General features: G+C 36.8%; 1 protein-coding gene across 33 annotated transcripts in view; it reads left to right on the top strand.

Moving 5' to 3' along the window:
• The window catches only part of RBFOX1 (RNA binding fox-1 homolog 1), a 1,213,941-nt gene that overhangs the window by 855,142 nt on the left and 331,420 nt on the right, over window positions 1–27,379 (top strand). Inside the window, exon 1 of one of the 33 annotated variants that reach the window (XM_054080155.1) lies at window positions 9,536–9,690. The exons of 31 other annotated variants lie outside the window; for them this stretch is intronic. In XM_054080155.1, coding sequence (XP_053936130.1) covers window positions 9,673–9,690 — 18 coding nt within the window. In that variant the 5' untranslated portion in view covers window positions 9,536–9,672. Of the gene's footprint in view, window positions 1–9,535; window positions 9,691–19,638; window positions 19,718–27,379 lie in introns of those variants that run through there. One more of the 33 variants, XM_054080145.1, reaches the window with a different exon arrangement.

Genomic DNA, 27,379 nt, shown 5'->3' on the forward strand with positions numbered 1-27,379 from the left:
TGCACATTCGTTCCTTTGCCATGAGGTCTAAAGAATTTAAACAGTATTGGAAGCTGTATCATAGAAATAGTCTTAAAAGATGTATTTTAGCCTAAGAAAAATTTAGCGTATATTTAATTAGGTGTTTGTGCTCTCTGACTTGAAAGTTTGAATATCTGTGATTGTGGAAGACCTTTATTCAGAACATTTATCTAGTGTAAAGACTCATTTACTGTGCAGAGAGCATCTGAGTGTAATGCTCAGAGGGAAATGATGCAAAATATCACCACTGAGCAACCATATGGGCTTTTATGCGGTCTGATACTGCAGCCGAAGAGTCTATCTGCCTGTAAAGAATTGCAACCGTAAGCTCAACTCGTTTAGAATTTCCTTGTTTGAAGTGCAGATCATAATGGAAAACAGTGCTTGCTAGTTAGCACTTTGCTCCATGTAATATGTATTTTGGATACGTTAACTAAGTAGAAGCAGGTACGCATCTCTGAATGTTCTTTGCGGCTTTTCCATATTGGCACGTTCAATTTCCTATGTCAAAAAATCAAAGTACCTTTTGAATTGCTTTAATATTTTTTATTTGCAGTGATCACACTGCAAAGATACTGTGGTTTAGCAAGGTCTTGCTCTGTGAAAAACAGTAAGAAACTGTGATGCCTTTGATCAGTCTTTTGCAATTTACTCTGTGTGGAACCCAACTGAGACTAATGTAGTTCCAGAGAAAAGTGATAGTGGTGTTACCTGAGGTTGTGGTCACAGAAACTGCTGCTTTTTCTTGTGTGCATCGTTTTCTTTGAAGACAAAAGCAGCAGATGTTTGCTCTGCCACTCGTTGATGCTCTCTTTTAGTCCAACTCAAAGGATCAACAACCTTGTGTCATAAGGAGCGCTTTTGAGAACTGTGGAGTTATCTCAGGCTGCATCAAAACGTTGCCACCACCTTAGTGATCTGTGTGTAACGAAAGATGGTAAAGTGAAGAACTACCACTGCCTGTCATGCTACTGGGGAATTTCCCTCCGAAGGAAAATGGTTCATCTCAGTTTTCACCTGTACTCAGAGTGAGCAGTTCCACTCTATACTATCAGAGGAATCTACATTTTGATTTCAGTATCATTATATTTCCAGAACGTCATTATTTTCAGAATAGGGTAATCTGTTTTGTTTCAGTGTTGGTACGTGTGCATTTGCAGTTGGAAATGGTTAAACTTGCTTTTTGCTGGTAAAATGTCCAACTGATATGAACCATGAACCCTTTAGGAAAATAGAAAATACGTAGATTCAGAGCACAGATTAAATATTTAGTGTACAGGCTGAATCCCTCCTAATGGAGAGTGTCTGAGGCAAGCGTGGCATCTCTAATGCGCAGTCAATTTAATAACTGAGAGAATGGACAGCTAATGTAAGGAGTCAATACCGTGAGTATTTTGATTACAGACAAAAGAAAAGAGCTATATGATAAGTGGACTTTATAATTGTAAGACTCTAACTCCACTTAGCTGAAGGAACTTCTGATAGTACGAGAAAGCAATGCGGTGGACTAAGGTGCGCACAGGTTTGTTTGCTTTTTGGCTAGTTTAGTGGCCTTTTGGTGGCTGTGCAGAAGGGTACAGAATCAGAAGACTGACCTGTTCGGTAATGTTTGGTGCATTCAGCTAAAAGTATTACAAATTTGACCTTTTGCAGTAAATTGTGTACTCCCCAAATTTTTGAGACCAGGAAAAGAATCTTTCCTGTTGTGGGGATGTTGGAAGAGGAGCATAATGACCTGGTTATCAACTGGTAGCACGGTGGGGGAAGCAATGCAAAAGTCTGTCTCGGTGCGTTTCTTGGGGCAATATTGTTTGCATTTACCTGCAGAATGGATTTACAGCTCCTGAAATATTCAGCATTAGTGTAGACACAAGTATTTCTTTTTTCGTAGTTGGGTGTTGCGCTTAACTTCCTTTTAGAAATAGCCATTCTTCAAAAGCAACCATGTCCTGTGTAAAGAAGTTCTAAATCTAGAGGTGAGTCTGTACTTTTAAGCATTTGGTGTCATCAAGAACAGACCTTTGATAACTGCATACAGATCCAGTCACAGGTATGTTATAGGTGACAAGAAGACATTCTCTCTACCAGACTCCCAGGAGGCACTTTCCATCTCATTTTGTCTCTTCGTGTGTTGTCTGAACTGATGGGCATAAGTTTCCCAATATATGTAAAGTGAACTCAAATTAATTTGGTATCAGTTCTGATAATCGGCCGGTTTGGGCATACGTCTCCATATAGCACATTGCACATACTAAGAAAACATGGATGCAGCCTAAACTATTTTCTCACTACTGGCTTGTCATTAATACAGTATTGGTTCCAGTAAATGTGAAGGGTTTCTGGAAAAACACGGTCTGAGACCTATTAAAGGGGAATGTTTCGTGAGTCTCAAGGTAGAAGCCGAAAATAAGAAAGGGCTATGGAGAATATATGCAGACATAAAGATGATGGAGAGAGTCCTACAAGACACAAAATGAAAGGCAGGCAAAGATGCCCAAAGTGTTTTTGTGGTCTGGAAGGCAGCCAAAGAGGCATTGATTTATTGAAGTGCAGCATCACAGCTTTCTTTTCTCGATGTGATGGTGCCATTAGAGCTCCTCGAGCAGTCTCTGATTTCCTTGAGAGTGAGGAATGGGAATTTCAAACAAAACACCAAAAGAAAATACCCTAGGTAGGGAAAAACAAAAAAAAGTATCTTAGCAATTGTGCATCTAGGTTTTTGCGCTCCTCAGCTGTGATGTGGTGTACAAAAACTTGCTAGTTTTGTTAACTGAGTTAACTCAGAGCTACTCTTGCAGACTGGTGATATACTGGGAGTGACTGGCACCTGTAGCGTCATCTTTTTTCTGTCTCTGTAGATATCTGAGTTCCCTTATGTCATTACTTTTCCTCATTTGCTCTCTGAATGACCATGTGTTTTGCCTTTGTACTTTTCATTCTTCTTCCCTTCTCCAGTGCCTCTCTGAAGCCTCTTTGTCTATTTGTTCATCAAGCACTTTACGTGCCTGGAGATGGGCAATACCTGCCTTCACCAGTAGTTGTAGAGGCCTTTCTGATATTGTGAGAAAAACAGTGGAGATCCTGGGCAGCTTCATGGAAGGGCTAATTCTGGCTCTTGTCCCAAGGAGATAAGATTTCAGGTGGCAGAGGAGCAGATTTTTGGGGTTGCTCCATGGTTGTTGTAACAGTGTTGTTGACATCAGTCGTGGTACTGTCGCGACCTCAGAGGAGGAGAGATGCTCTCGGCACATGCTGCCTGTTCGTATGTGTGCACCTCACCAAGTCAAAGCAGAGATATAATTAACTCTCAGTTACGAGGCTGTTCTCAACTTACTGTAAAAAAACAAGTGGGACAAGGAGACAGAGCATGAATTTGTTTTGTCAGATGTATAGTCAGGAATAACAACTGATAGGTTTGCTGTGATAAGTTCTATATGATGGCTTTGCTGAAAGGTAGGCTGCTTCCTGATTTACTGAACTATTAAAAGTGATAAAACTGATCCATTTGTTATCATCCACTGCATAAAGACTTCAGGATTTAAGGAGCCTGCACTAAATAACAAAGCAATTTATAAACTTATAAACTGAAAATTACAGAGAAGTAGTCCTCAAGTCATTGGTAATAGCAACCTCTTATCATATTAGTGGTGATTATCAAATGTTAACCCCTACTCCATTTTTAAAAACAAAATATTACCTTAGGAAAGTTGTAATTACTTTAAAATAAAGAAGTCATTGAGAGAACTTTGTATTAATTTATTAGGCAAGTGAGGCAAGTTTTGGGTTTTTACCTGGGTGTCATCCCCCTGACCTGCCCTATCAGCTCCTTACATCAACTGATATGAACTGATTTATGCTTCTGCTAGCAGAAGTATGTTGGCTGATGTTAGCTGAGGAACAGTGTTAGTTGGCTCTACTGCTGGGTAGAAGACCTTAATCCAAAGCAAATTTGAGTACGCTGTCTTGAAAAGAGAATCTTCATGTGTTTCAATACACAGGTGATAGTTAGCAATAGCAGGTTTGAGATTAATGTGTCCCAATGAGAATATAATTGTATGCAACAGTGGAAGTGGAAATACTCTGTACTGTATTTAAAAGAATGCATCATGACTATGAGATTGTTAAGTCTTATCTGTGTTCTCTTGAATCAAAGATTTTATGGGCAGTAGAAAGATGATGTTGGCTAAAGCTAAGCAAATATTTGCCAAGAGACAATTTTTTTTCTGATGGCATCAGTTTCATTTGCTGCTCAAGAGTATCCTAAGTTAATTAATTCATTCATTCATGCAGTTTTATTCAACCACTGTAAGTTCCCAAGGAATAGTTGGATTGAGAGCTACTTGTTACTAGCACTCAATATTTGATATCCAGCTTGCTTTGTTCAAGTGTGAATGGTTACATGCTGGAACAGATTAGTTTTTATTATCTGCATAAGCATAATCTCTAAAATCAAGATGAAGACTTGCAAAACCACCTGGACGTTATCTAGGAGAAAGAAAACTGGAGTAATACACTAGCATTTCAGGAAATTTAGTTTAAACCATGTTTTCTAATAGCTAGTAAATTCTTATTCTACTGTATTTGTGTCAGTTCATTGGGAAAGGGTTTTGTAAGCCGTTATTTTCCCTTCACAGTCTTTATTCTAAATAATGTCAAGTTCACCATCATCCCATAGTGACATCCTCCCTGATCGGGACTGAAGCTGAAGCCCAGTTATGACAGCTTAAAAAACAGGAGAGAGTACGTGAGGCTTTCTTATGGCTACCAAGTTTTCCCTGTCAGAACTATTGGCTGAGTCTCTTCTCACTAAAAGCAGCGGAGAAGCAGCAACAATACAGCGCCCGCCATTGAAATTACAGCCAAGGGATTGAGTTGTTACCAATCGAACAATGATCACTAATAATTTGGCTTAATTATAGTTTGTTAGTCTCCCTAATAGTCTTGTCAGGATGGAACATTTTCACAGTGGAAGAAATAAGCATGTCCCCCCCCCCCATCATCTTGCTATGCTAAGAAAAGGAAAAACAAGTTTTGTAGGGAAACTATAAACCATGTAAATCTCATGAAGTGAAGCCCCCATCTGTCTTCACCCTGCTTGTCGCTCTTTGGACTATACACTGAACACAGTTAATCAGCCAGCCAGAAATCCGGACTCAATATTTTAAACTGTTACGTCTAGTAACCAGCGTGTTGGCTGATTGCTCCTTGGGCTTTCCTGGAACAATATTCTGGACTCACTGTACAACAAATGAAGACAGAAACTAATTTCTTGCATCAAAAGAGACAGATGTGCTAAAGAAATAGAAAGTAATTGGAAATGGGGAGAAAAAAAAAAAAGAGTATCTGGTCAAAATACAGAATAGTTTACAAACCAGCTGAACTATGCATAAAGTTGCACTTTGATTGCTCTTCTGCAGTTGTGCCGAAATGCAAAAAGCCAAAACCCCAGCAACAACGACCACCTTAAAACTGCAGTGAATTAAGAGCAGGTTAAGGGCTTGTTTTGTCACCATACCTCCTAAACATGCAGTTTTTCATGGAGTAAATAGCCATGATAGACGAGGATGTAAGATGTGAAAGCTGAGCACAAACACAAATATTTCTAGCTCTCTTAATGTTTGAAATTAATTTTGGTACTCCGTGTAAAGGATGTGAGGTTTGGTGTTGCAGCTCAGGTAGTGTGCACCTGGTTGGTACCTTTTCTTGGCGGAGAAGCCTAAGCATAAAGCAGTGTCAGTATAATCATTACCACAACATTCCCTCCCCCCTTTATTAAGCATTTAATAAAAATACTATTAAACACCCCCATCTGGTTTAAAGTCTAAATACAGAGACTTTCGTTGAAAACATGGACTCATTAAAGTCAATAATGATTTAGTCGTTGCAATTGGTGACAAATATATGATTTCAAGATCCTTCCTTATGTTTATGTAGCACCTAGCGAAATAGGGGTTGTACCGTTTAGCACCGGAGATTACTTTAATACTCTTGCAGTTCCTAGGAATCTTAAATACCCTGCAAGATGAGAAACTCAGTCTGCATTTTCTTATCTTCAATGCAGTAAGCAGCAATATTGATGCTATTTCCAATCTTCTGTGTCATTAATAAATATGCCAAGATATGACCATGAATTATGCCACTTCAATAAGGTAATGGAACTCCTAGAATCTAGAGCTTGTTTTTTTTTAAAAAAAAAACCTGAGTAGTTTAGGTGCCAACAAGGATGTGCTGATTATATATGTATATATATAACTAATCTTGATTAAGTATTATTACACAATTTATTATTTCATTTTTGCTGTTCTCAACTATTGTTATCGCCCATTACTATCTCACCAATCTTTTGTGATTCCGTAGGCAAATACTTGATACTCTGATTGATTATAAGAGTTAAAGCTGTGGTATGAGCTGGTATAGAAATGCCATGCTCTGAAGACAAAATACCTATGAGTGCCCTTGTAGAAAAGCCTCATATGATTGTCCTCGTTAGCATTAAAGGTAAAGGGGCTTAATTTCGCAGTAAATAGCGTGTACTCTTATTTGGAGCAGAGTTTCCGATTGCCTGTTCTTTTAAAGAATAGCAAGATTGTAATTTAATTCAATAGCCTTTGACCTGAACCCCATGTCAGCTCTTTTAGACCGTCCTTTGTTAAAATGATCATTGTCAGTACCTTCCATTTACCTCTCTTTGACGCCACTTAGAAATCCAGAACATGCAAGAACTAACCTTAGCAAACAGACTTTGCTTTCGACTTTATTCATAGGTGTGAAAAAACGAGCAATATACCTCTTTTAAATCATCTTTTTATCCACTTTTTTCTATCTGTGCAGAAACTAGAGATGATCTAACAAACAAAGTATTTAATGGCTGTACTAAAAATAAAACACTTCAAATGAATGGGTTTGTGTAGCAGCCTTAGAAACTGTTCCACTTGTTTGAAGGAATAAGATATGAAAAATTGATTGAGTAACCAATTTAATAATGAAGAGAATTTAGAACGCAGAAAGATTAGTTGAGAGCCTTGGGACACAATTCACTGAAGTTTTATATGCTGCCTATGCTTGAAACCACGGAAATTTTGATATAGAAGTGATTTATAGGCAATAAAATTTATTTATAAAAATAAAATAGGCACAGCCTTTTATCATATTAATAAAATCTTTAACCAGTCTTTGAAAATTCTAAAACATCAACTAGACTAAACGTTTAGTTCAGGTGCACAGATCAGAAGGCACTGCTGCCTGGCAGATGTGCAGATACATTATCAGAAAATGTATTTTCAGCTTAACCGGTATAATCTAATTCATTCTAACGTGGTATTTCAAGTTTATTATAGCGTAATCGAATACAGAAGGCTACAGTGCACTATACAGTAGACAAAATGAGGTGAAAGCGTACAGCTTAAAGGTGACCGGGTTAGGGCTGTTAGATTGCTGAGTGCAGGTACTTCAATTGTCCAATGATTTAAACAACCAAAAACTGTAAACAAGGGGCTGTTCTTTTCCTTTTGAAGACTACCTTTCTGAACTAAGTGGCTTTGCTTTATGAAATAGCACTAAACTTATTTAAATTATATTGTCCTTGAACATTACTGTAAAAGTTATCACTTTAATACTCGGTACATTAAATATCTTTTGCTTCCACTAAAATGGGCAACAACCTTTTGCCTGGACATAGTATTTAGTGGATCGAATTGTTTATCTGTATAACCTTCTTTATCTAAATCTTCAAGTGTCACGTGAATGCATTGTGTTATTTTTCTTTGTTAAATCAGCTTTGAATTCTCAGTGGCATGGCTGTTATTTTTATGTTGAGTTCACCCCAGTGCAGGAGTCTTTAAGACTCTTCTGATTACCGTTAACGGTATGGATTTTAGTTTGCTCCCCCCTAGTCCTGCTTTGCTGGTATGTTCCTTGTTATAGGCTGTTTCAGAAGGTGCCTGTCCCTTTGCCACCTGCCCTGGTGCGGTGAATTATTATGCAATTTAGTTAATGCATTTTAATTATTTAGGTGACATTTTACCTTGTATGGTTTGGCTGAATATGTAAATTGTCTGGAGTCCTTAGTTAAAAAGAATGACCATTTTTTTTGTCTGAAGAAGTGCACGGTCCGCGACCAGAGATAATGAATAAGTAATCAAACATAAAAAGAAGACAAAAGTTCTGTTTAGTCTCATTCCCGTGGCCTTTTTTTTTTTAAATATCTCCTCTTTTTATTTATTCATTGATTTATAATCATTCTGTATATACTGTAGTAGTTGATGCACTTAGTCGACAGGCTGTGCTGTAGTTTCCTACATCAATACCCAAAGCATCTTGTGTTAACAGTGTGATTTGCTGCCAGTTCACAAGGTCAGGGATGATTTTCAAGACAAATAATAGAGCCTAAGGAACGAGCAAGTTTTGCTCCTTTTACATTGTAAAATTTTCTCGAGTGAGGATGACGATGACCAATTTACTAAATATATTGTGCATTACAATGAGCCGAGATAAATGCTTTAAAAATCCTTCCTTGCAGCAAATGAGAAAAGTCTAAGCTGCAATCAGAAAAAAACCCCCGCGCCCCTTGCGTACTCATTTATTTGCATGAACTACTTTGAATTTAACAGAAAAAAAAAGATTGACAAATCCAGTTCTTTTTATCAGCCTCCCTTAAATATACAAATGATAATTCTTTCTCGGCTTGACTTTAAAATATGTATCACGGCAAGGAAAAAAAGCCTACCAAAAATTAGCACAAACACTTTTAGTGTCGCCTGATTTAGTGTTTGTATTGCGGTGCTCCTCGCGCTGGCAGTTATCTCCCAGCAGCACTGACAGCGGCAGCAATGACACCGCGGAGTCAGTAGATGGCTGTAGAAAAGTATGTTGAACACTCTTGTGTTAGAGTAATAAGATTGGGAAAGGCCTTGACCTGACTGGATGCGGCTTTTATCTGAAGTACATTTAAAGAGATAAAGGAGAAGCAGGGTGCAGTACACGCTCCTTTCTTTTCTGGAGGAGCTTTACTCCGAGTTTAAAAATTTCTCAAATGCAGGATTTGTGAACTGGGTCCTTTAGCGAGGAGAGAGGTAATGGCTCGAGTGCCACTGGAGTCACCTGCTATTCTCTGAGGATTTTTCTTTTTTTTTTTTTTCCCCCCTCCCCTCAAGATGCCTTAGAAATCCTCCTATGAATTTCTACAGAGGGGGCGTCTGTAGATCCCATAATAACAATCAGGAAGTGCTATATTCCCATTTATTTATTTATTATTACTATTTTTTTCTTTTTTTTTTTTTTCCCCACTTTCTCTCCGATGTAGTTGGCTGCCTTTAGTGCGAGGACCTGCTCATTAAATAGATACACCAAGAATTGTTACCTAAGCAAGCCTGACAGTAAAGAGAGGACAGACTGAGTTAGAGAGAAAAAGGGAAGAAAAAAGACAGCCTGAAGCAAGTCACTTCACACGCAGAAAGAGCCACTGAAGGAATGCTATCCTCATAAACAATCCAAAACCAAAAAAAATACCTTGTATAAGAAAAGAAGAAACTCTGAGGACTTGACAGAAAAAGGCAAGATTTTTCTACCCACTGTTTTCAGTTTTCCTTCCAGACATACTTGGTGAAGGAAGGAGACTTCTGTTTGCTGACAGAGCCCTTGATTTCTTTCAAGATGATGATGTATTTGTGGGTAGGTAGTGTCTCTCTCCATGTCAATCTTTTTTTTTCTGATTCATCGGCTTTGGGACTGTTGATTTTAGGGTGTAGTCGCAGCGTGTTTTCTGGTGTGCGAAGGGCTGTGTGCTGCGGGGAGCTCAGCCGGGCTTGGGGTGCAGCGCGTGTGCGTCCCTTTCCAACGGGACCTTAAACAAACCCCTTCAGTAACATTAAGCTGTGATTTCTTTTCAGGGTTTGCAGGATGGGGCATCGTGCACGGCTTTTTTTTTTCCCTTGCCTTAAAAAATGCTGTGGTTGTATCTGTAAGATTCGCTGTGTGGCTCAGTCCTAAACCGAGTGCTGCATCACTTGTGGCTGTTCAGAGTTTGCTTCCTTTGTAAGAAATGAAACAATCTTAATGGAATTAAAACTTCTAATTTATGTTCCTTGACCTAGTTGTTGTATGAGTTGTCACAGTCTGTCGTGGCTTTTGAGGCTTCTGGCAATTGACAGCGGCAGAAAAAGAAATAGATAAAATGTACGTATTCCTGTGATTTTTATGTTCAGCATTGTTCCGATTCCTTGCAGCAAAATCTGCTCACCTTAAAAATAGCATTGTGCTGTGGCACATATATTGTGAATTAGTGAAATTATTAACCTGTGAATTCATCCAGGCTTAAATAAGAAACGTTTTTTTCCTTAAAAAATAAGAAATAAAAAATACAACAGACCACAGATAAATCAGTGAGTGAATGTGCATACTTAAAAAGCATTTCTGTGTACCTCTTCAAAGCCTGTGCATCATCTGGGGAAATAGTTTAAACTAATCTCATTTGACAATCTGTTTATTTATTTAATTTAAATGTATGTAAAAATAGACAGGGTTGCAGCTGATCTGGGCCACCTCTGCAGAAAGAGCTGCATCGGAGCAACAGTTAAGTCTTGGAGATATTATCAGTAAATCACTACTGCTCTTTTAAATCGCTTGTGGTTCATGCTGTAAATCTCCCTTTATGGTTCCTTCTAATTTCTGTTGACCCTCCAATGTATTGTAACTGTTGTCACCTGTGCAAAAGGCACTGTACGCAGACTTTGAAGTTTCTGATTTCAGTTCTTGGACCTGTGCTATCATTTCACCAATCACAGAGCCTTAGGATTTTGTCCTTTTTTCCCCCCCTCCTTTCCCCCATATTCTGTGATACACTTCAATTTTCACAAGTATCTGTGCATGGAACAGCAACCGCGATTGCTGATCACTTTTGACCCTTACTACAATTCTTCAGTGAAGCTGTATTCTCGCTAGCGCAAGGATTAATTTCATTCTATTTTTAGGTTTAAAATAAGATCACTTAACTGCAGTAGTCTATTTTTCATTCAACGCTTCTGTATTCTGCTGCTGTGGTTATCATCCAAAAAGAGAAACACAGCAAATATTTGAGGATAAAACCTTTATTCTGGCATGCACAATAAGGTGCAGGGGCACAGATTATTCTATTTCTTTGTGGCACTAACTCGAAAGGGTTAAAAGCTTGGGACTCTCCCCCCACTCCCAGCCAAGACGATGAATCTCTGTTAATGTGAAAACTTAAAGAAATGCTTTCTTTTTTTTTTTTTTACAGGTAGCTATGGAGATTTCTGTTATCTTCAGCGTGTTGTATTTTGCTATTCATGAACTTTTCTAGTTATTTCATTTAGATATAAATATGCTTTAAGCAAAAAAAAAGACAACAATAATAACTTTGTGGTGATCCCCCTTCCTGGTTTCCAAAGCTCCAAGTAATTAACATTTGACACTTGAAAGCCTATTCCTTCCAATTTTTATTTTGTCCTTTTTCCTTTCATTTTATGATGTCTCATTTAGGCGGAGGAGGGCTCTGTTGGGTTTTTTTATTAGCAGAATTCATTAACCAGGAGATTGCCTGTCTCTCTTTTGGCACCGCTGCATCTAGGTAGTCAGCATTCTTCTCATTTTTAAATTTACTTGCCTAGTCTAAATGACTTGAATAAAATCTCAAAATAAGATTAGTAGGAAGGAGACCATTAACTTCTTTTTCTTGTTATTATTGCAACAGACTATGATTGCTTTCTTTCATTCTGAAAATAAAGATGAGTTCTAGTCAAAGAAAACTTATTTTCTGAAATGATATGATTTTTAAACTGTGTCCATTAAGTGCGTGTGTATCCGCCTCTAAAAGATGCAGTGTATAAACAAGAGGCTTTTAACATATGCAGTTGCAGTATATAAATGTTTTCTCCTGGCACCACATCAATATTTTATATAATTATATAAAAGCTTCTCAGCAATATTATTAAAATTTAAAGTGGCCAACTTGTGTGAAAATGAAGTTTTTTGGGTTTTTTTGGTTTTTTGTTTTTTAAAAAGGCGCAAAGTATTTCCGTGATAGAAGGTTTTTTTCATACTGCTCACTCTTTTATGTGGCAGGGCTTACCTGTTGTTTTATTCCAGGTATAACGTAGAAATATTTTGCAATGTTTACAAAGAAAAAGAAAATTGCACTTCCTTCGCATTTTATAATGACTTCCTAACTAGTATCCTGTAACAATCTGGGTTTTTTTTTTCATTTACATTCTATTGCTGCTGATGCTGAGTTCCTTTTCTAGCAAGCAAACTGTGAATATGTTTGGCTAAATAAATGAAAACATTCCGCGGGATAGCAGCGTGTAGAGCCTGTAATTCAGCCTGCTGAGTGGAGCAAGCTTGATTAGCTGTTGTCTTTAAATACTTATTTCAACATTTCAGAAAGTTAAGAAAGATTTTAGGTCTGTTAACCCTTTCAAGGGAAAGCCACGTTTGTTGATAGTCTGAGCAATTTCCTGATGTTCCTCATCCACTGGAAAACTGAGACTTTCTTTGGTCTTGTACTTTTATGTGCAGACACCTGTGCTATAGGAGTCAGAGTCCATCAATATCTGATTTCATACTGACCAATAAAATCTGAGGACTTTCAAGTATTACTAATTTAAGGACTACATCTAAGTCCTGGAGCCAAAAGGACCTATATCCTCTCCAACTTTAAAAGGTATAGACCCTTTTTTACCCTTATCCTACTGCAGTGTAATACACCTTACTCTCCAACGCAAAATTGTTGCAGTGGTGATGCGAGGTGTTCTTGATCATGGCGGATGATCATTCCCATTTTATGATGCAACTCACCTCCCAAAAGAGGTTGTGATTTTCCAGGAATGTAACAAGTAAGTGAAAACTTTTTCAGTTAGAGAGCTGTGAAGTTTATGACCTCCACTTACCTCGGGAAGAGAAGCGTGACTGTCAGTGGGTGACGTGACTGTTGATAGTTGGAAGCTGAGACCGCTCAGAATCTTTTGTGGAATCCAAACTTTTCCAACCATGCTCTTTCTGTACAGTACCCCCCCTATTCTTTTTCATGTTTTGAAAAAATAAGCATAGGTTATCCAATTGACAGGACGAGCAACTGCTTGTTTCCGAAGCTAAGTTTTATGATGGCTTGTTTTCCATTTAGTTGTTCAGACTCGAATTTTTGAGGTCTTCTAGACCTCATGTTCAACTTGCATATTCCAAGTTAGAAGATGAGACTTTAAAGTTACTGTCTCATCAAAAACTTAGTCATGTGCAATGACACATTGTTGTTAAAAAAAAAGGAAAAAAATAATTGGTAAATGCATATTAAAATACACGAGTTCTTGGGTTCCTATTATTTGTTCCTATTCATATGCTATAAAAATGCTGAACTAAAATATACCCTAATATACCCTAATAAAACCTTATAGATTTTATAAATATCTAATTAATGTCTGCTTAATCAGAGATCTACTTCGTTCCTGTCAGTTTGTTGTTCTTTTTCATAGTGTAGAACAAGATTTCAGAGTTTTTGTATATGTTTAGCAGAGATTTACAGTAGAAGATAATACTTCAGAATAATACTTGATCAAATAAGGCAGAAAGCATGTCAGCAAATGAAATTTGTTTCTGCAAGAACTAGAGTAGGCAGATACAGAGAAACAAATTGAAAAATTGGTATGCAGTAGCAACAAGATAATTTCTTCTGGCAATAGAACATCGTTTTGACAACTCTGAAGAATAAAGCTTTTGAGTCCAACAGAAAATCGAGTGCTGTACTTGCCTGCACGGTGAACATTTGGGGAGAAGACCGGAGGAACAGGGAGTAAAAGAAAGACGTATCAGAAATTTAACCTGGAAAAATACTTAGGAGCTTAAACTAAGCATTTCTGGGCTTTTGTCAGTAAGCATCTCCCGTTTGGACACCTCTTACTACACATAAAGGAGTCTGTGTTAGTCCACCTATTAAAAGACAGGTGGTATTTCATTCATCTGAACTCACTCTTGCTAGTTCTTGGGCAGAACCAACTATCCGCAGGCATAGAGGTTTGCCTCCCTCCTGAATTAGGGAATGTTCAAACTTAGCCTCTGCTCTTTGTGTAGTAAGAGCCGCAGGAAGTTTGTAAGTGAAACAACCCAAGGAGTTCTTATCTAAATGAAACGAGAACCCGAAATAGATGTGAAGATTGCTAAAAAAGATAAAATAAAGAAACAAAGTGTTAGGATTTTTTAAATTGGAGTAAGGACCTAGACTACCTTTGGTCAATTCTTCTCACGTTTTATCTGTAACTTCAGTCACTATGTATTTTCCAGCATTTACATTGTGTGCCTTACAGAAGGTGTTTCTCTCTGAAATGAGATCTTCCAAATAACGTTGCAGAGTAGGACAAAAATGTGCTGCTCACTGTGTTTAAAGAACTACAGACAGTTGAGATACAGTATGAACTGAATTGAAAGACTACATTAGTATATTGAAAACATTGCCAGTGGAACACTTCAACGGTATAGATTTTGTTGCATAGAATTATTGAGTAATCGAAATATTTTAGATCATTTTAGTTAGGAAAAATCAAAGACATTAGCTGAAAAGCTGCGGGTACCTTCAGAATAAAAATGATCCTATGCCGCTTTCCACTGAGACCTTGAATAAAACATGTAGCTTCATACTCTGTATCTGCCTGCCTGACCGCTGATGTTGAATAAATATGTACCTTTTATTATTAACACAGAAAAATACAAAATGATTTGATGATAGAGTATGCTGATATGAATCTTGAGGATATTCAGGGGTATCTGACTCGATAGACTTGAATAATAAAGTATTACAATTTATAAATCTGCCTCTCGATGGCTGAAATGAAAGGACTGATAGAGATGTTGAGTGAAAACAGGATTGCAATTAGTCAAAGTAGAACCTAAGACTATTCTCTCAGTAGGTTATCTTTTTGTATCTGTTGGTATATGCACATAAGTTGAATTAAAAATTGTATTTATAATAATTCATTTTGGAATGACAAGCTAAAAATCACAATGACATGCAAACCATAAAAAGATTCTGCAAAATCATGTTTTTTTAATATAAAGAAGAGATGTGAAATAGAAAAGAAATGCAATTTCAATTTAGAATATCTGGCAGCAACGTTTATTCATCCAATACATTTAGGGAGGGTTTTTTTTGACCCGCTACACTATTTTGTAAAACAACATTCTTTTATTTTTGAAGGTTACAATATGGACAGGACAAAATCAGTATTAATGCTCCATTATATCCAGCAGGCAAAGGAGTTTTGGTTTGTAATGTTAATGTGTATCCTCTTTAGGCACAGGCACATACAGGCACTCGCATACATGTAAGTGCTAATGTGTGATAGAATTGGGTTTAAGTAGGACTTTAACAATGTATATTTGTTATTATTTCTTTCAGCTGAATTTGTGCTTTTTTACGTAAAGCTCTATAATAGACTGACTCCGCTCGTTTCTGAGGTTGCGTTAGATCCTCAGTACACTTGAATTACCAAACCTATTTCACCCCCTTACGTTAGCAGGAAGTTACATTTGTCCAATTAACCTTATCTTCCTCTTGTCCCATTAATAGCATTAGTTTCACTCACAGCCTCGAATGAACTGCGTGGATGTCTCTTTATCATTTATTTAGGGATGTTTATGTGAGAGAGGAATTGAATAAGGATTGCAAGAAATGTGGCTGCATAGGCAGGCTGGTCTTCTCCTATTGTCCTGCTGCGATTGTCTCTTAGTGGAAGTCCTACGTACCCTTTCTGTGGCAATCTGTGGAGTTGGTATGTTGCTCTATCTGCAGTTGTAGAATCTCAGCTACTGTTCGAATGGTCTTAGCTGGTGAGTCAGAAGGATGAGTGAGTCCTGAAGACTTTTCTGCGTGGTCAAAAACCCCTGGTTCATGTCTTGAACTTAACTTCTCTGCTGGTTGCTTTTGGACATTTATTCCAGTGAAATGTCCCTGTTTGAGAAGCTGAACAAGACTATGTTAGTCCCAAAGCCAAGATTTTGCCTATGTTTTTTCACTCACATATGCTGTTAGATGTGATTTACTTTGTATAACTAGTTGGACTGCCTCGCAGTTTAATCAACAAGAGGGTATGTTTAGTAACGGAAGTCTAGGCATCAGTTCATACCTTCATTAGATCTTGGTTTTGTTTTCCATATTAGTTTCCTGATTCCCTTCTGTTCCTGGATTGATAACCCTCCTTTGCCAAACGGATGAATCTGTGTTTAGGTACTTCTAATAGCATAGTATGGAAATGCACCTGTTCATCCCACAATCAAAAAACTGAAGTCCAACATCTCTTTGGAAGTGACTGTTTCCACGTATGGATATAATACACTATATATTCTTTCTCCCCCAGAATTATAATCGTGTCGTGAGCTAGAAGAAGCCAAGATCCAACCCATCAGCTCGCTCGCTCTCTGCCTCAGTGGGATGGGGAGGGAGGAGACAGTAGGAACAGCAGGAATGAGAAAGCTTCTGGCTCAGCGTCGCGACAGGGTGATCACATACAGGTTACTATTACAGAAAAAAACACACTTGCCTTGCGGGAAATGAAATTATTTCTCACCAATTACAATTTCTGCCAATTAAATCTGCCAATTTAATTTTTGATTCAGGTAGTAACAAACAAGAACAACCATCTCTCTTGTTATAACCACGAGTTAAACTCACTTCCTGCAATGAGGCAATAGAAGGCACGAAGGGATTGCAGTCAGGGCACGGTAGTTTCTCTCTGCAGCTCCTTCTTTCTCCCAGTTTTCCTACATTCCTGCTTGGGTTCTTCCATGGTCTGCAGTCCCCGTGGGGGTGTGCTTCCTGCCTACACCCAATACAGATCTTAAGTCGGTTCAACATATTAGGCTGAGTCTGATGATTAACATCTCAAGTTTTCTTGGAGTAGTTGTGTTTGTCTTTGTTGGCCATCTCAGCCTTGCAGTAGATTTGGTAAATTTAATTTTTGCAGTGTATATATAATACAGTGAAGTACTCCTTTAACAGAGGAAGTGCTGATATATATTTGAATTTTACTTTTCAGTTAGCTTCTCCTCAAACGTAATTACAGGAATTCAAGGAAGAATAAAATGTGACAACATATTTATGAATCACGAGATTTAACAGAGACCAAAGTAGATCTTATTATTGATGTGCTTACTGCTTCATTAAATTCCCCTTAAGGTTTGCAGCATGGATATGGATCATTTGCAATAATAATTATGCAGTGATCGATTGATTGTGTCTGACATTGTACTTGTCACCTTGAAATGCAAAAACCATACATTTTCAACTGCGTGAACATTCTTCTCTAATGTTGGGCACCAGCATGTAATGGTTTATTTTATAGAGGAGTGCGTTTTATAAAGTTGGGAACTTAGCATTAACATTTACTTAAAAATGAAGTTTCATTTCTCCTTTTACAAAAATGAACACTGCCCAACCAGCAGTGTTTTGATATTGAAAAATATACTTTAATTTCTTGCAGATCCTTCAAATTAGGTTGTATGTATTTAATTTGATTCATGCATGTGTATTGTGAATATTTTCAATATGTCTGTGTTTGAAATACAGTGCCATGAGCATATTTGATAAAATCTGGAGTTTGACGTCTCTGTTTTTAAAACTGGCGTGTGTTCTTTGGGAAGCCCGTCTCCCTCTCTCACCAACACTTTGACTCATGGCAGTATTAGTTAATTGAAAAATTAGTATAAAATTCATTAACTTTAGTTATTCTTTGAGTTAAATACTGTACATTAGATTTCATGATTTGAGTCATGTAATCATCATGACAATTTAATTTTCCTTTTACTAAGAATGTTTGTAGTCATGAATGTTTTTGTTGAAATTCCGGTGAAATGGTTAGTTAGTGGCTGCAGTTGAAGTTCAGTGCATCTTTGCTCTCCAAAACAACAGTCAAAAGAAATATTGCATTTGTTTGGAATAGGAAGTGAAGACTAGAGCTATATTTGAGATGTGATTTGATTCAAAAGTGACTTTTCCAAAGCTTAAAACAGAATTTAGATTTTATTGGACCAAATATTTATAATTACTGCTAGTCAAGATTTAAGCTTTTATTCAAAGGTCTAATTTTTTTGTGAGGTTTAGTTTGTTTTAATCAGTATTTTGAAGCCATATATAGGTATCGGGGTTTTTTTTTTCAATTCAAAAAACACATTTTAAAGTTTTTCACATTTTTTACACTGAAACGTTCTGTGTAAATGATTTTTTGTTTGTATTTTTTTTTCCCTAAGGTTGGGCATAGACAAGTGTATACATTTGAATGTGGAAATACGTATTATGTTCATGTTCTTACAGCCAAAGGGAAGAGTAACTTGCAACCAATATGAAGAATAACTGCAGTGGTAACTGCTAATACTAGAGCGGTAAAGCTAATTGTACTTTTGATTTCAAAGTCAGTAACTTATGTAGTTTTTACATAAAAAAGATCGGTGTGAATACTGAATAAATCTTAATACTGAATAAATCTTAAAAGAAAAAAATTCCCAAGTTTTGAAAAGCAACTGTTTCTTATTGGCACACATGCAAGATAATTGAAAAAAACTAGCCTGAAAAAAAAAAGAAAAAAGACTATTACCGATTGTTCCTTCCTGTTTTTAGCACATAAGCTGTTTTAGCTTGCAAGTTTTCAGAAAATATCGCAAGTCAGTGGTATTAAGTTCTAGATGAATCCCAGATGAATTGCACTTTGTGGGAACTTACCTATATCGTGTTTTTCCGTGTTCGGTTTTAATTGTGTAAGATTACTTTATTCTTATCAAGTACTTGATTCTGATGCCAATCTACGCAGCTATGAAAAGCTCATTTTCAATGCAAAGCACAATTATATTTCTTTTCTACATAACTGTCATGTTCGTTATCTAGTGGAAGTGTTGGGAAAGCTGCGTTAATTCCTTTTGTGAAGTAACATTCACAAGGGCCATGATAGTTTTCCCAGTTGTACCTGCATACTCCAGTCTTAGTTGCTAAGTCCGATGAATACTCATCCCAATAAGAGGAACAATGTAGGAAGAAAGATAAAACAGGATATGTCACTGAAAGGGAAGGAACGTGGACAGAGGTCAAGAGGCTGAGAATAGAGGAGTCTATTTAAGATCAGAACAGTCAATGCCCCCTTTGAGTTAAAAGTGAAAAAATCACGTCCTCCTGACATCACTAAGGTTCTACTCTTAAAGCAACTCACACAATCAACTTTGTATTTTGTCATCTTTTATTTCAAACTGTATTTACGGCCACATCATCTGAGGGCAGCATGAAATGTGCAATAATGGGAAACTTGACATCACTTAGCATTTTCTTTCTATCTAGAGTAAATTGGTAATGATGCTAGTAATAACACCCTTACTTTACTAGGCTTTGGTTGGCACCGTATATGTCGAGGTCACCACCCTCTCAAATAGGAAACATTAATTCCAATAGAAAGCATTTGTAAAAAAAATGGGGTTTTTTTTAGGGTGATTTTTTAGGGTGATTGGCTGAAAGGTAATTAAAATTTGCTTTAGAGAAGGGTCTGATTTACACTCCTGCTGTGACTTTTACTGCTATTCTTTGTATTGTCTGGTTAAGAGTCAGATTATTTTTGTTGCTTTTTTTTTTTCCTGCTTCAGAGAGGTAATAATGTACGATAATTGGTCTTCAAAGCATAAGGAGAGCTATGTTACTTCAGAAGTATTCAGACACCTAGGGGTATGTATGCCAACTTGCCTGCCTAATGCTTTATTATCTGTGACTTCCACATCTCTCCATAGTGTGCATGCATTACCAAATCTCTTATTTTGTTCTATTTATTCTCACTGTTGTTAATACATATTGAGATACTCAAGACTTGTCCTCTGAAAAAGCGAGAAAGGAAATATATGCAGCGACTGCATACTAATGTTCATGGAGAATGGCAGGCCCTGTTCTCTTATTCATAAAACCCTTAGTACCTTTCGCTGGAGACAAAGTGATTGGATGCTTATCTTGTAACAGTAGGTGTATATATTTACAGCATTTGGATTCTCCTATTAGAATCATATTAGAGGTAAATATACCCAGGAAAGAGTCTCAAACGGCAGTGATATAACCGTGTATTGTCAAAAAGAGGTGTTATGTCAGAACAGCCATCACTAAGCTCTAGTCTGGCGATGTATGTGATCACTCTATGGACAACAACAGAATAATAATAATAATAAGATGCCAATTTTGATTTCTGTATTTGATAATTCTTCCTGATGATTAGGAAAAGTAGAATAATTTATTCTCAAATAGGAGAAAAAAGCTGGTCTAACATGAAAATAAATTTACGAACTCTATAGAAAAGAAAAATGTTGGAAAACAAATGAGGAGTGTGTCATAAAGATCTGTGAAGGCTAGGAAGATAATTTAATAATACAGACCTGGCTGGGGTTATGTAAAACCTTTAATTCTATCCCTCGCATGTGCATAAGGGGTCATGTGATATGATGTGGTGATGTATTTTATTGGCACTTTTAGAAGTTCTGCATGCACATCTGTTACTTATTATTTACTAATTATTTGTGTTTAGCTTTGTTACTGTCTATTTAGAAGGTTATCATACGCTATTGATGCAACACTACACAGTGCAACCTATGAGAACAATCCCGTTTTAAGCTAATATATGGATCTTCACAACCTGTGAACAAATTCTTAGTTTAAATTGGTTTATAAAAAGCAATTATAAATAGACAAGTCAAATCTATCTCTTAGCTATAAAACACGCACAAGTGAGCCACATGTCTAATAGGAATCTTTCCTGCTGTAGAGTGAGCCTGTTCATATCTTATTCACTTGGATATGTAGAAATGAATATTTACTCATGTTTTGCAGCAGCATTTTATACACTGAAGATTTTCTTTTCATGATGCTACTGAAGTAATATGACTACTTCAGTCCTATTTTAAGTGAAGAGACGCCAATTTACAGTGAAGGTATGTCTTGCTAGCGAAAAATTCAATATTGTTATCATAGTCAAGTAGGCTAAACATGGCCAAGCAGTCTTGTTTCTTTTTCTCTAAGATGCAAATTCATTAGCTGGATAAAGATGTTAGTTCAAGGTCCCCTGTAGACAAGTCAATGTACACAGCTTCACGTATGCTAATTTGTATTTTAACCAGTCCTTTCCATCATGTTACACTGGCTTAGTTCAATTCAAAAGCACCATTTCTCACACCAAGGCAGGTCTTGTAGAATGGTTTTATGGTTGGACTTGGTCTCCAAGGTCTTTTCCAACCTAGCGATCCAATGACTATGACTCTTGTTGCTGGTTTTTGAGTGGCTTGAATGATATCTGAAAATGCATCATCAAGAGTAGAAGTAAGAAAAGAGTTAATAGATGATTCATGGAGAGATTATACGGTTCTGTCTTGATATTCATGGGAATTGTTTTGTATATGATTTGCTGTATGGGGATCTTGCTGTATATAACAGAGCAGCTTTTTATACATATTACTATCTGTTTCATGTCAACACCATCACACTATTACTTGTCAGATGAGTCCGTCTTCAAGAGAATATTCTCTAAACTGTAAAATTTATTGGAATTTAATTGGGCCAACTATAGGAATTACAACTATTTTGCTCGATTAACTTATCATTGAATTACGATTGTATATTGGAAAAATTACTGGACCGTATGAATAGCCAATGAGAGGTAGTATAGGCTTGAGTGAGAAGAATGATTTCTTACGGTCACATGATCACAACAGAACATGACTTATTTTGTTGTTTTCACTATTGATGATTTACTGTGCATTGCTGATTTTTGAAAACAAATGTGTGGCTGCCGTAAAGCAACAGAATGTGTTGGGCAAAAGATACTTGCATGACACAGGAGGAGCTGCCTCATGGACAGCTATATGTGTGTATATATATTCAGTAATAAATCTAGATTCAATGTTCTAATTCTTACCATACGTGTAGTACTCAATAAAAACAAATATTTCATTGCCAAGTGCCAGACTGATGAGCTTATTAACATTTCAAGAATGAAAGAAGCGATGCCATTAGCTCCACTCATAGAATTATGAAGAGTATTGTTTCTCACTCCTCATGTGGAATTTCCACAATAGAACTGAAAATACAGATTATTGACAGTTAAATGTTGGTTTTGAATGAGAGGAGTTCAGCTGATGATGAGATTGCAGAAGACAAAGAAACTTCCAGAAGTCAGTTCAGGGACCTACATGGTTGGAGTAGTCAGTGGTGAATATGTGGGGAATCTCTGCAAGCCAAGAGCATTTTTCAGTCCAATTAGCAAAATAATATCTGACCTCTTTTTGGTGAGAAAGAAGAACTCTGTCAGCTTATGTTAAGTGGTTTACCTTTTGAGGGAAAGGGTTTGCAACTGAAGCACCAGTGATCTAACTCCAAAAGCGTAACTCTTCCAAGTTTAAATATTTAATGTTTGGTTCTCAGCATTCACTGTTTGCTTCGAGCTAGCTAGGGTAGTAAGTTTCTGAGAAGGATTGAGGGGAAAAACATGCGGGGAAGAAGCAGATGCAAAAATTCAGGACTTGAATTGGGCTTTCCAGCAGAAAGTTGTCTTTCTAGCTCCAAATGCAAGTGCGAGGTAGCAGTATTTTTGACCTGCTGTCTCCTACGAGACAGGGGTACAAGGCACTTGACAACATAAAGCGTCTAGTGAAACTCTTCAGTAATCGATTCGGACAGTGTAGTATCCGACATAGTTGTTAGGGCAAAAATAGCTACGCTCATGAAATACCCAAAGTGAAAGACTGCGAACTATCAGGCCCTTCCTCGGGAATTGAATCAAGAATTCTCCTAAGAGAATTGAACAAACCAAACAAAAAACAACCAACAAACAAAAACTTAAAACTGAGGGAGGGGATGTATTTTCTTTCATTTGGAGATTTTCTTTTACATTTGGAATCTGTCAAGGGCATTACCCTTCTTTCTTCTCAGCTGGGGGTATACTGAACGTTAAAGATGGTGATTGCCAGAGAGAAAGGTGCAGGAATCCTTTCCGGAGTTTTCACGTGAGGATAGATAGATCTGTCTAGAGATCCGCTGTGAGCTATTTTGAATGACAAGTCTTGCAGTTTAAAAGCTGCCCAATTAGAACACAGAAGTAAAAAAACCAAAACTGCAGAACTGTCAGGATAAGGGGTCATTTAGAAAAGATCTCATAATCCGTTTCCAAATGGAAGGAAACTGCCATTCCCTAAAATAGGAGATACTTATTGCAGGATTTCTTTCCTGAAAGCCTGATAGCTTCAGCTTTTGCCACAGAGGAGGATCATTTGGATTATTTCAGGTAGGCAAAATGTTGGATGTTTCTTCTCAGTTACTTATGGGAAATACATGTTATTTATTGGAAAAAAAAGTATACAAAACTCTGTTTGCATTGATGTAAGCAGTGAGTAACTTCATTAAGTATTAGTTGCAAGCATTTTAAATTGTTGATTGAATTATTCAGGATATGTCAGGTTTTCCAGGAGGACATGGTGTACATTGAAACAGGCACATTTCAGTAAGAACTAGATTTCAAATAGCATCTGCAAATTCAGAAATCCAGTGTTTTGGAATATTTTAGGCTGGAGGGAGATGAATGATCAGGGGGAAAAAGGGAGCACAAAATGAAACTCAATTTAAGCTTCATATTTGACTACATCACAAAGTATCTGAAGTGCTTATCACCAGACATTCTAAAGTGTTAAAATATTTGCAGCCTAAATCTGCATTAGGCAAGGTAATTTATTAATTTGCATGTATTTGTATGTGATAAGAGGCTATTGAGACATATTTCTCTGATCTACAGTGCATAATAAAAATATGAAATAGTCACATTTTGAAATATTGTGGTTAATCTAAAACTATACAGCTGAGTAGAAAAACAAAACCAGTTCCAAATATGAATAAACGATCTGCTACTTAATATGTCAGTGTATTTGTCAGGTTGATAACATTAGGCTCAGCTGCATTCAGTTCTAAACCCTGCAATATTTGAAGTTTGATATTGTGCCTCACTAAATTTAATACATGGACTTCAGTAATAGAGGAAATCACTTTAGCACTTGGCAGTTTGTTATGCTGTACAAAATTGACTGCCCTGCAAATACAATAGCGATAATAAAAATTGTGGTCAGTAGGGGGGTGTAATGCATTTTCGAGCTTCAGCAAAGGTCCAGATGAGTTTTATTGAGATTTTACTGTTTGGGTGAAGATCAATAGAGCTTCGTTAAGAATTTGTCGTAAGGGCGCCCTTCAGGGATATGACATTTTACTTTAAAACTTTGGTAATTTTGAAAGCATGCCCAGTGATAACAGTGTCAAGTCCCTATGTTTCACAAGCATGGATTTTTGCATTCAGCTTGGGGGAGCATTTACTTTCACAGCAATTACATTTGAAATCATTCAATATGTGATGCAGCCCAGTATCGATAACAAGATTCCACGTGCTCTCTAAGAGTTCTAACAAAACTCTTAAAGAATCCCAAAGACATTCTTAAGTCCTCCATTTTCTCTGTTGTTTTCTTCTCTAACCAAAGAATTTATTTAAATGTCTGTAGTTTTTTACTGGTGTTTAATTTCCGTGAATGATCTGGAACGACATTCTTATTTTTATGACTGTAGAATTAGGAGGTTTCATAGGAATCTTATCGCTGTATCTTCTTATTGCCAGTAGCGCTTTGCATGATAACTGTTAGGTTGACTTAGATACCCGTATTTCTTTTATATTTTCATAAAAGAGACTTTACTTCACTCTGTTTGCTAAGCAAGCCTTCCTTTTCTGCCACCAAATCTTGATGGACATTGCTGACTGTTTGTAAGGAAACAGAAATTTGTCAGCGCTCCGCAGTTCCAACACAGGCAGTAGGTACAGCAGAACAATTTATTTTCAATGAGCATGCACAAAGTAAGATTTATGACTTTTGCGGCTGAGATGACATTCCTTACATACTTGCCGAGCTACAGCACATTAAAGGGATCCATGAATACTAAGGGGTGTGTTTTTGTAATGAGGGAGAAGAGACAGAAGCAATAAGAAGATAATTAAGGTAACAACTTGTGAAAAATTAAAGTGTTTCTGTCTTTCATTTTTGAATCTCTGAGCATAAACTTTGTAGTTGTTAATTTAATTGCTGATGTTCTCTGTTTCCCTGAAGAATATTAAGGATTAATCATCTGGTTCATTCCAACAAGAGATAAGGCCTAAGTGAATTGAAATTTTACCAATTTAACCCTGTCTTCCTCCTAATATGACATGATTAACATTCTTCAATTAACAACACATAATTATTCTAAAGGCCTCATTGCACTTATTCCATTTTTCAGTCTCAGGTTGCCCTTTGCAGGTATTTCAAAACCGACTATAAAAAAGGCTGTGTTTTTGTTCTGTGTTATTGGTTACCTGTGTTCATCCCAATCATAAGAATATTACTTTTTATCTTTTTACTTGTTTTTACTGCTGTTTTGTTCCTTGTAATCTTTATGTATGTCCCCTGAAAATTGGTTCCGATGAGCTAAATGTTTTCTTTATCCCCTCTTTAAGGACAGACAAGTATTTCTTTTCCAACCTAACTGTGCCAATCTGAATAAATTTTCTTGTTTAGATGGGGTTGAATTCTGATTAATAGAATTAGCAAATTCGATGAGCCCTAGTATGCATAGCTGTTCATCTAAATATTAACTCATAGTTTCATTTTAGAATAAAAGATAACAGAATTATTTCAGTTTCTAAGAAGCTTTGGTTTAGATCTATGCTCCGTAAAAAGCACAGCACCTTTTTATGCGTCCTGGTATTTACTGAAGTGCTTTCCTTGTGTCTTTCACTGGGCAAATAGTACATAGTTGCTTTTCTGTCTGATAATCAAGTAGCTGTTGATAGGAAAGCAACATTAATTTAAGCTAAAGGGAGTGAAAACAATAAAACTAGATAGGAAGACAATACATTTGTTTTACTTGGGAAACCTAGGAGGTAACTGAAGTTTTCTGATTTGTATTTCTAAAAAGAAAACAGTAACTTTTCTATGTCTAGTGCTTAAAACATTCCATATTTCTTACTCGTTTTGTTTTTGGCCAGTGCGACCTTTAAAGATCGATTATTTTTCATCAGAATTTTCATGGTAGTGATACAGATTTAAATATCTATATACAAGGGTAAAATTTCATCTGTGTAGCATAAATACTTGGTATGAGACTGCTTTAAAATTTCATGGGATTCTTTGCTGAGAACAGATGCTGAGCTGAAGAGCATCACTGAGAGGCCTCCAGTCAGGTTGCCATTGTAGAGATCTACCAGAGCATCTCTACATCCAGATGTCCGTCTGGGTTTCATCAGGGCTTTTCAGCCATCAGTTCTTCAAGAATCACCTGGTACTAGATACAATAAGTTCCATCTGCTTGAGGCCCGAGTAATTCTGCGTTTATGGGTATAAGCATAGAGACCTAGAATATATTGGAAAGTCTTTGGCAAGGGCACATTAGTTGTTACCTCTATTTACAAAGCTAGAAAACTCAATGAATATTACCTTTTCTTTTCATGTCAGCTAGGTAATTAATTAGTATAAAGGTTTTGAACACTGGGAGAAGCCATGTGGCTGTAGGAAGCACTATATTCATATCCGATTTTGGAACAGCAACATTCATTTCTGCTTGGTAGGAAACAATCATAAATAAATGCTACTTCAGTTTTTAGATATAAGAAGGTACTATTTAATTTTGAACTTTAGTTAAAGTGCATTTGGGGGCATTTTTTCTAATTTCACTAGAGAAAACATTTTTTTCTGCTTGGGAGTTTTGTGTCACTCATAAAAGAGGAATTGGCAATTTGTCCAGATATTTTCACTAGGCGGCAAAGAGGGCCACTCTCCATTCACAGGTTTATTTCTTAGCCACTGTAAAGTCAGGTTGTCGTGCAGCATATACACGGTAACCATGAATGTTCCTGAATGCCAGAAATTCTGAACATGAAATTACCCGGACTGAATTTTAAGAAACAAAGAATGAGGAGAGAATTGGTAAAAAAATTCCATGTGTCCCCCCCCCAAAATGAGTATATTGTAAAACTGGACAGATGTAAATATGTCACCAAATACCAATCTAAAGTGGCAACTCTTCTTCTACACATCAAACAAAACTGCATTAAGGAAGAAACTAATTTCATGCAATAATATTGCCGAGCTTCACTGAAAACAACTTAAATCAACTATGAAAAACAGGCCTACAGAGGCAGGACAAATCTTGCTAGAAAATACAATAAGTTATGACATAGGTATATGATCAGGGAGATGTTTGTGTGTGTGGATAGATACATATATTTTTATATATATGCATACACATTTAAATGACGTGCAAGTTTTTGTCTTTGGAAACATACATAGAAGC

This window comes from Cuculus canorus, chromosome 15 (genome assembly GCF_017976375.1).
Source record: "Cuculus canorus isolate bCucCan1 chromosome 15, bCucCan1.pri, whole genome shotgun sequence".
Taxonomy (NCBI): Eukaryota; Metazoa; Chordata; class Aves; order Cuculiformes; family Cuculidae; genus Cuculus; species Cuculus canorus.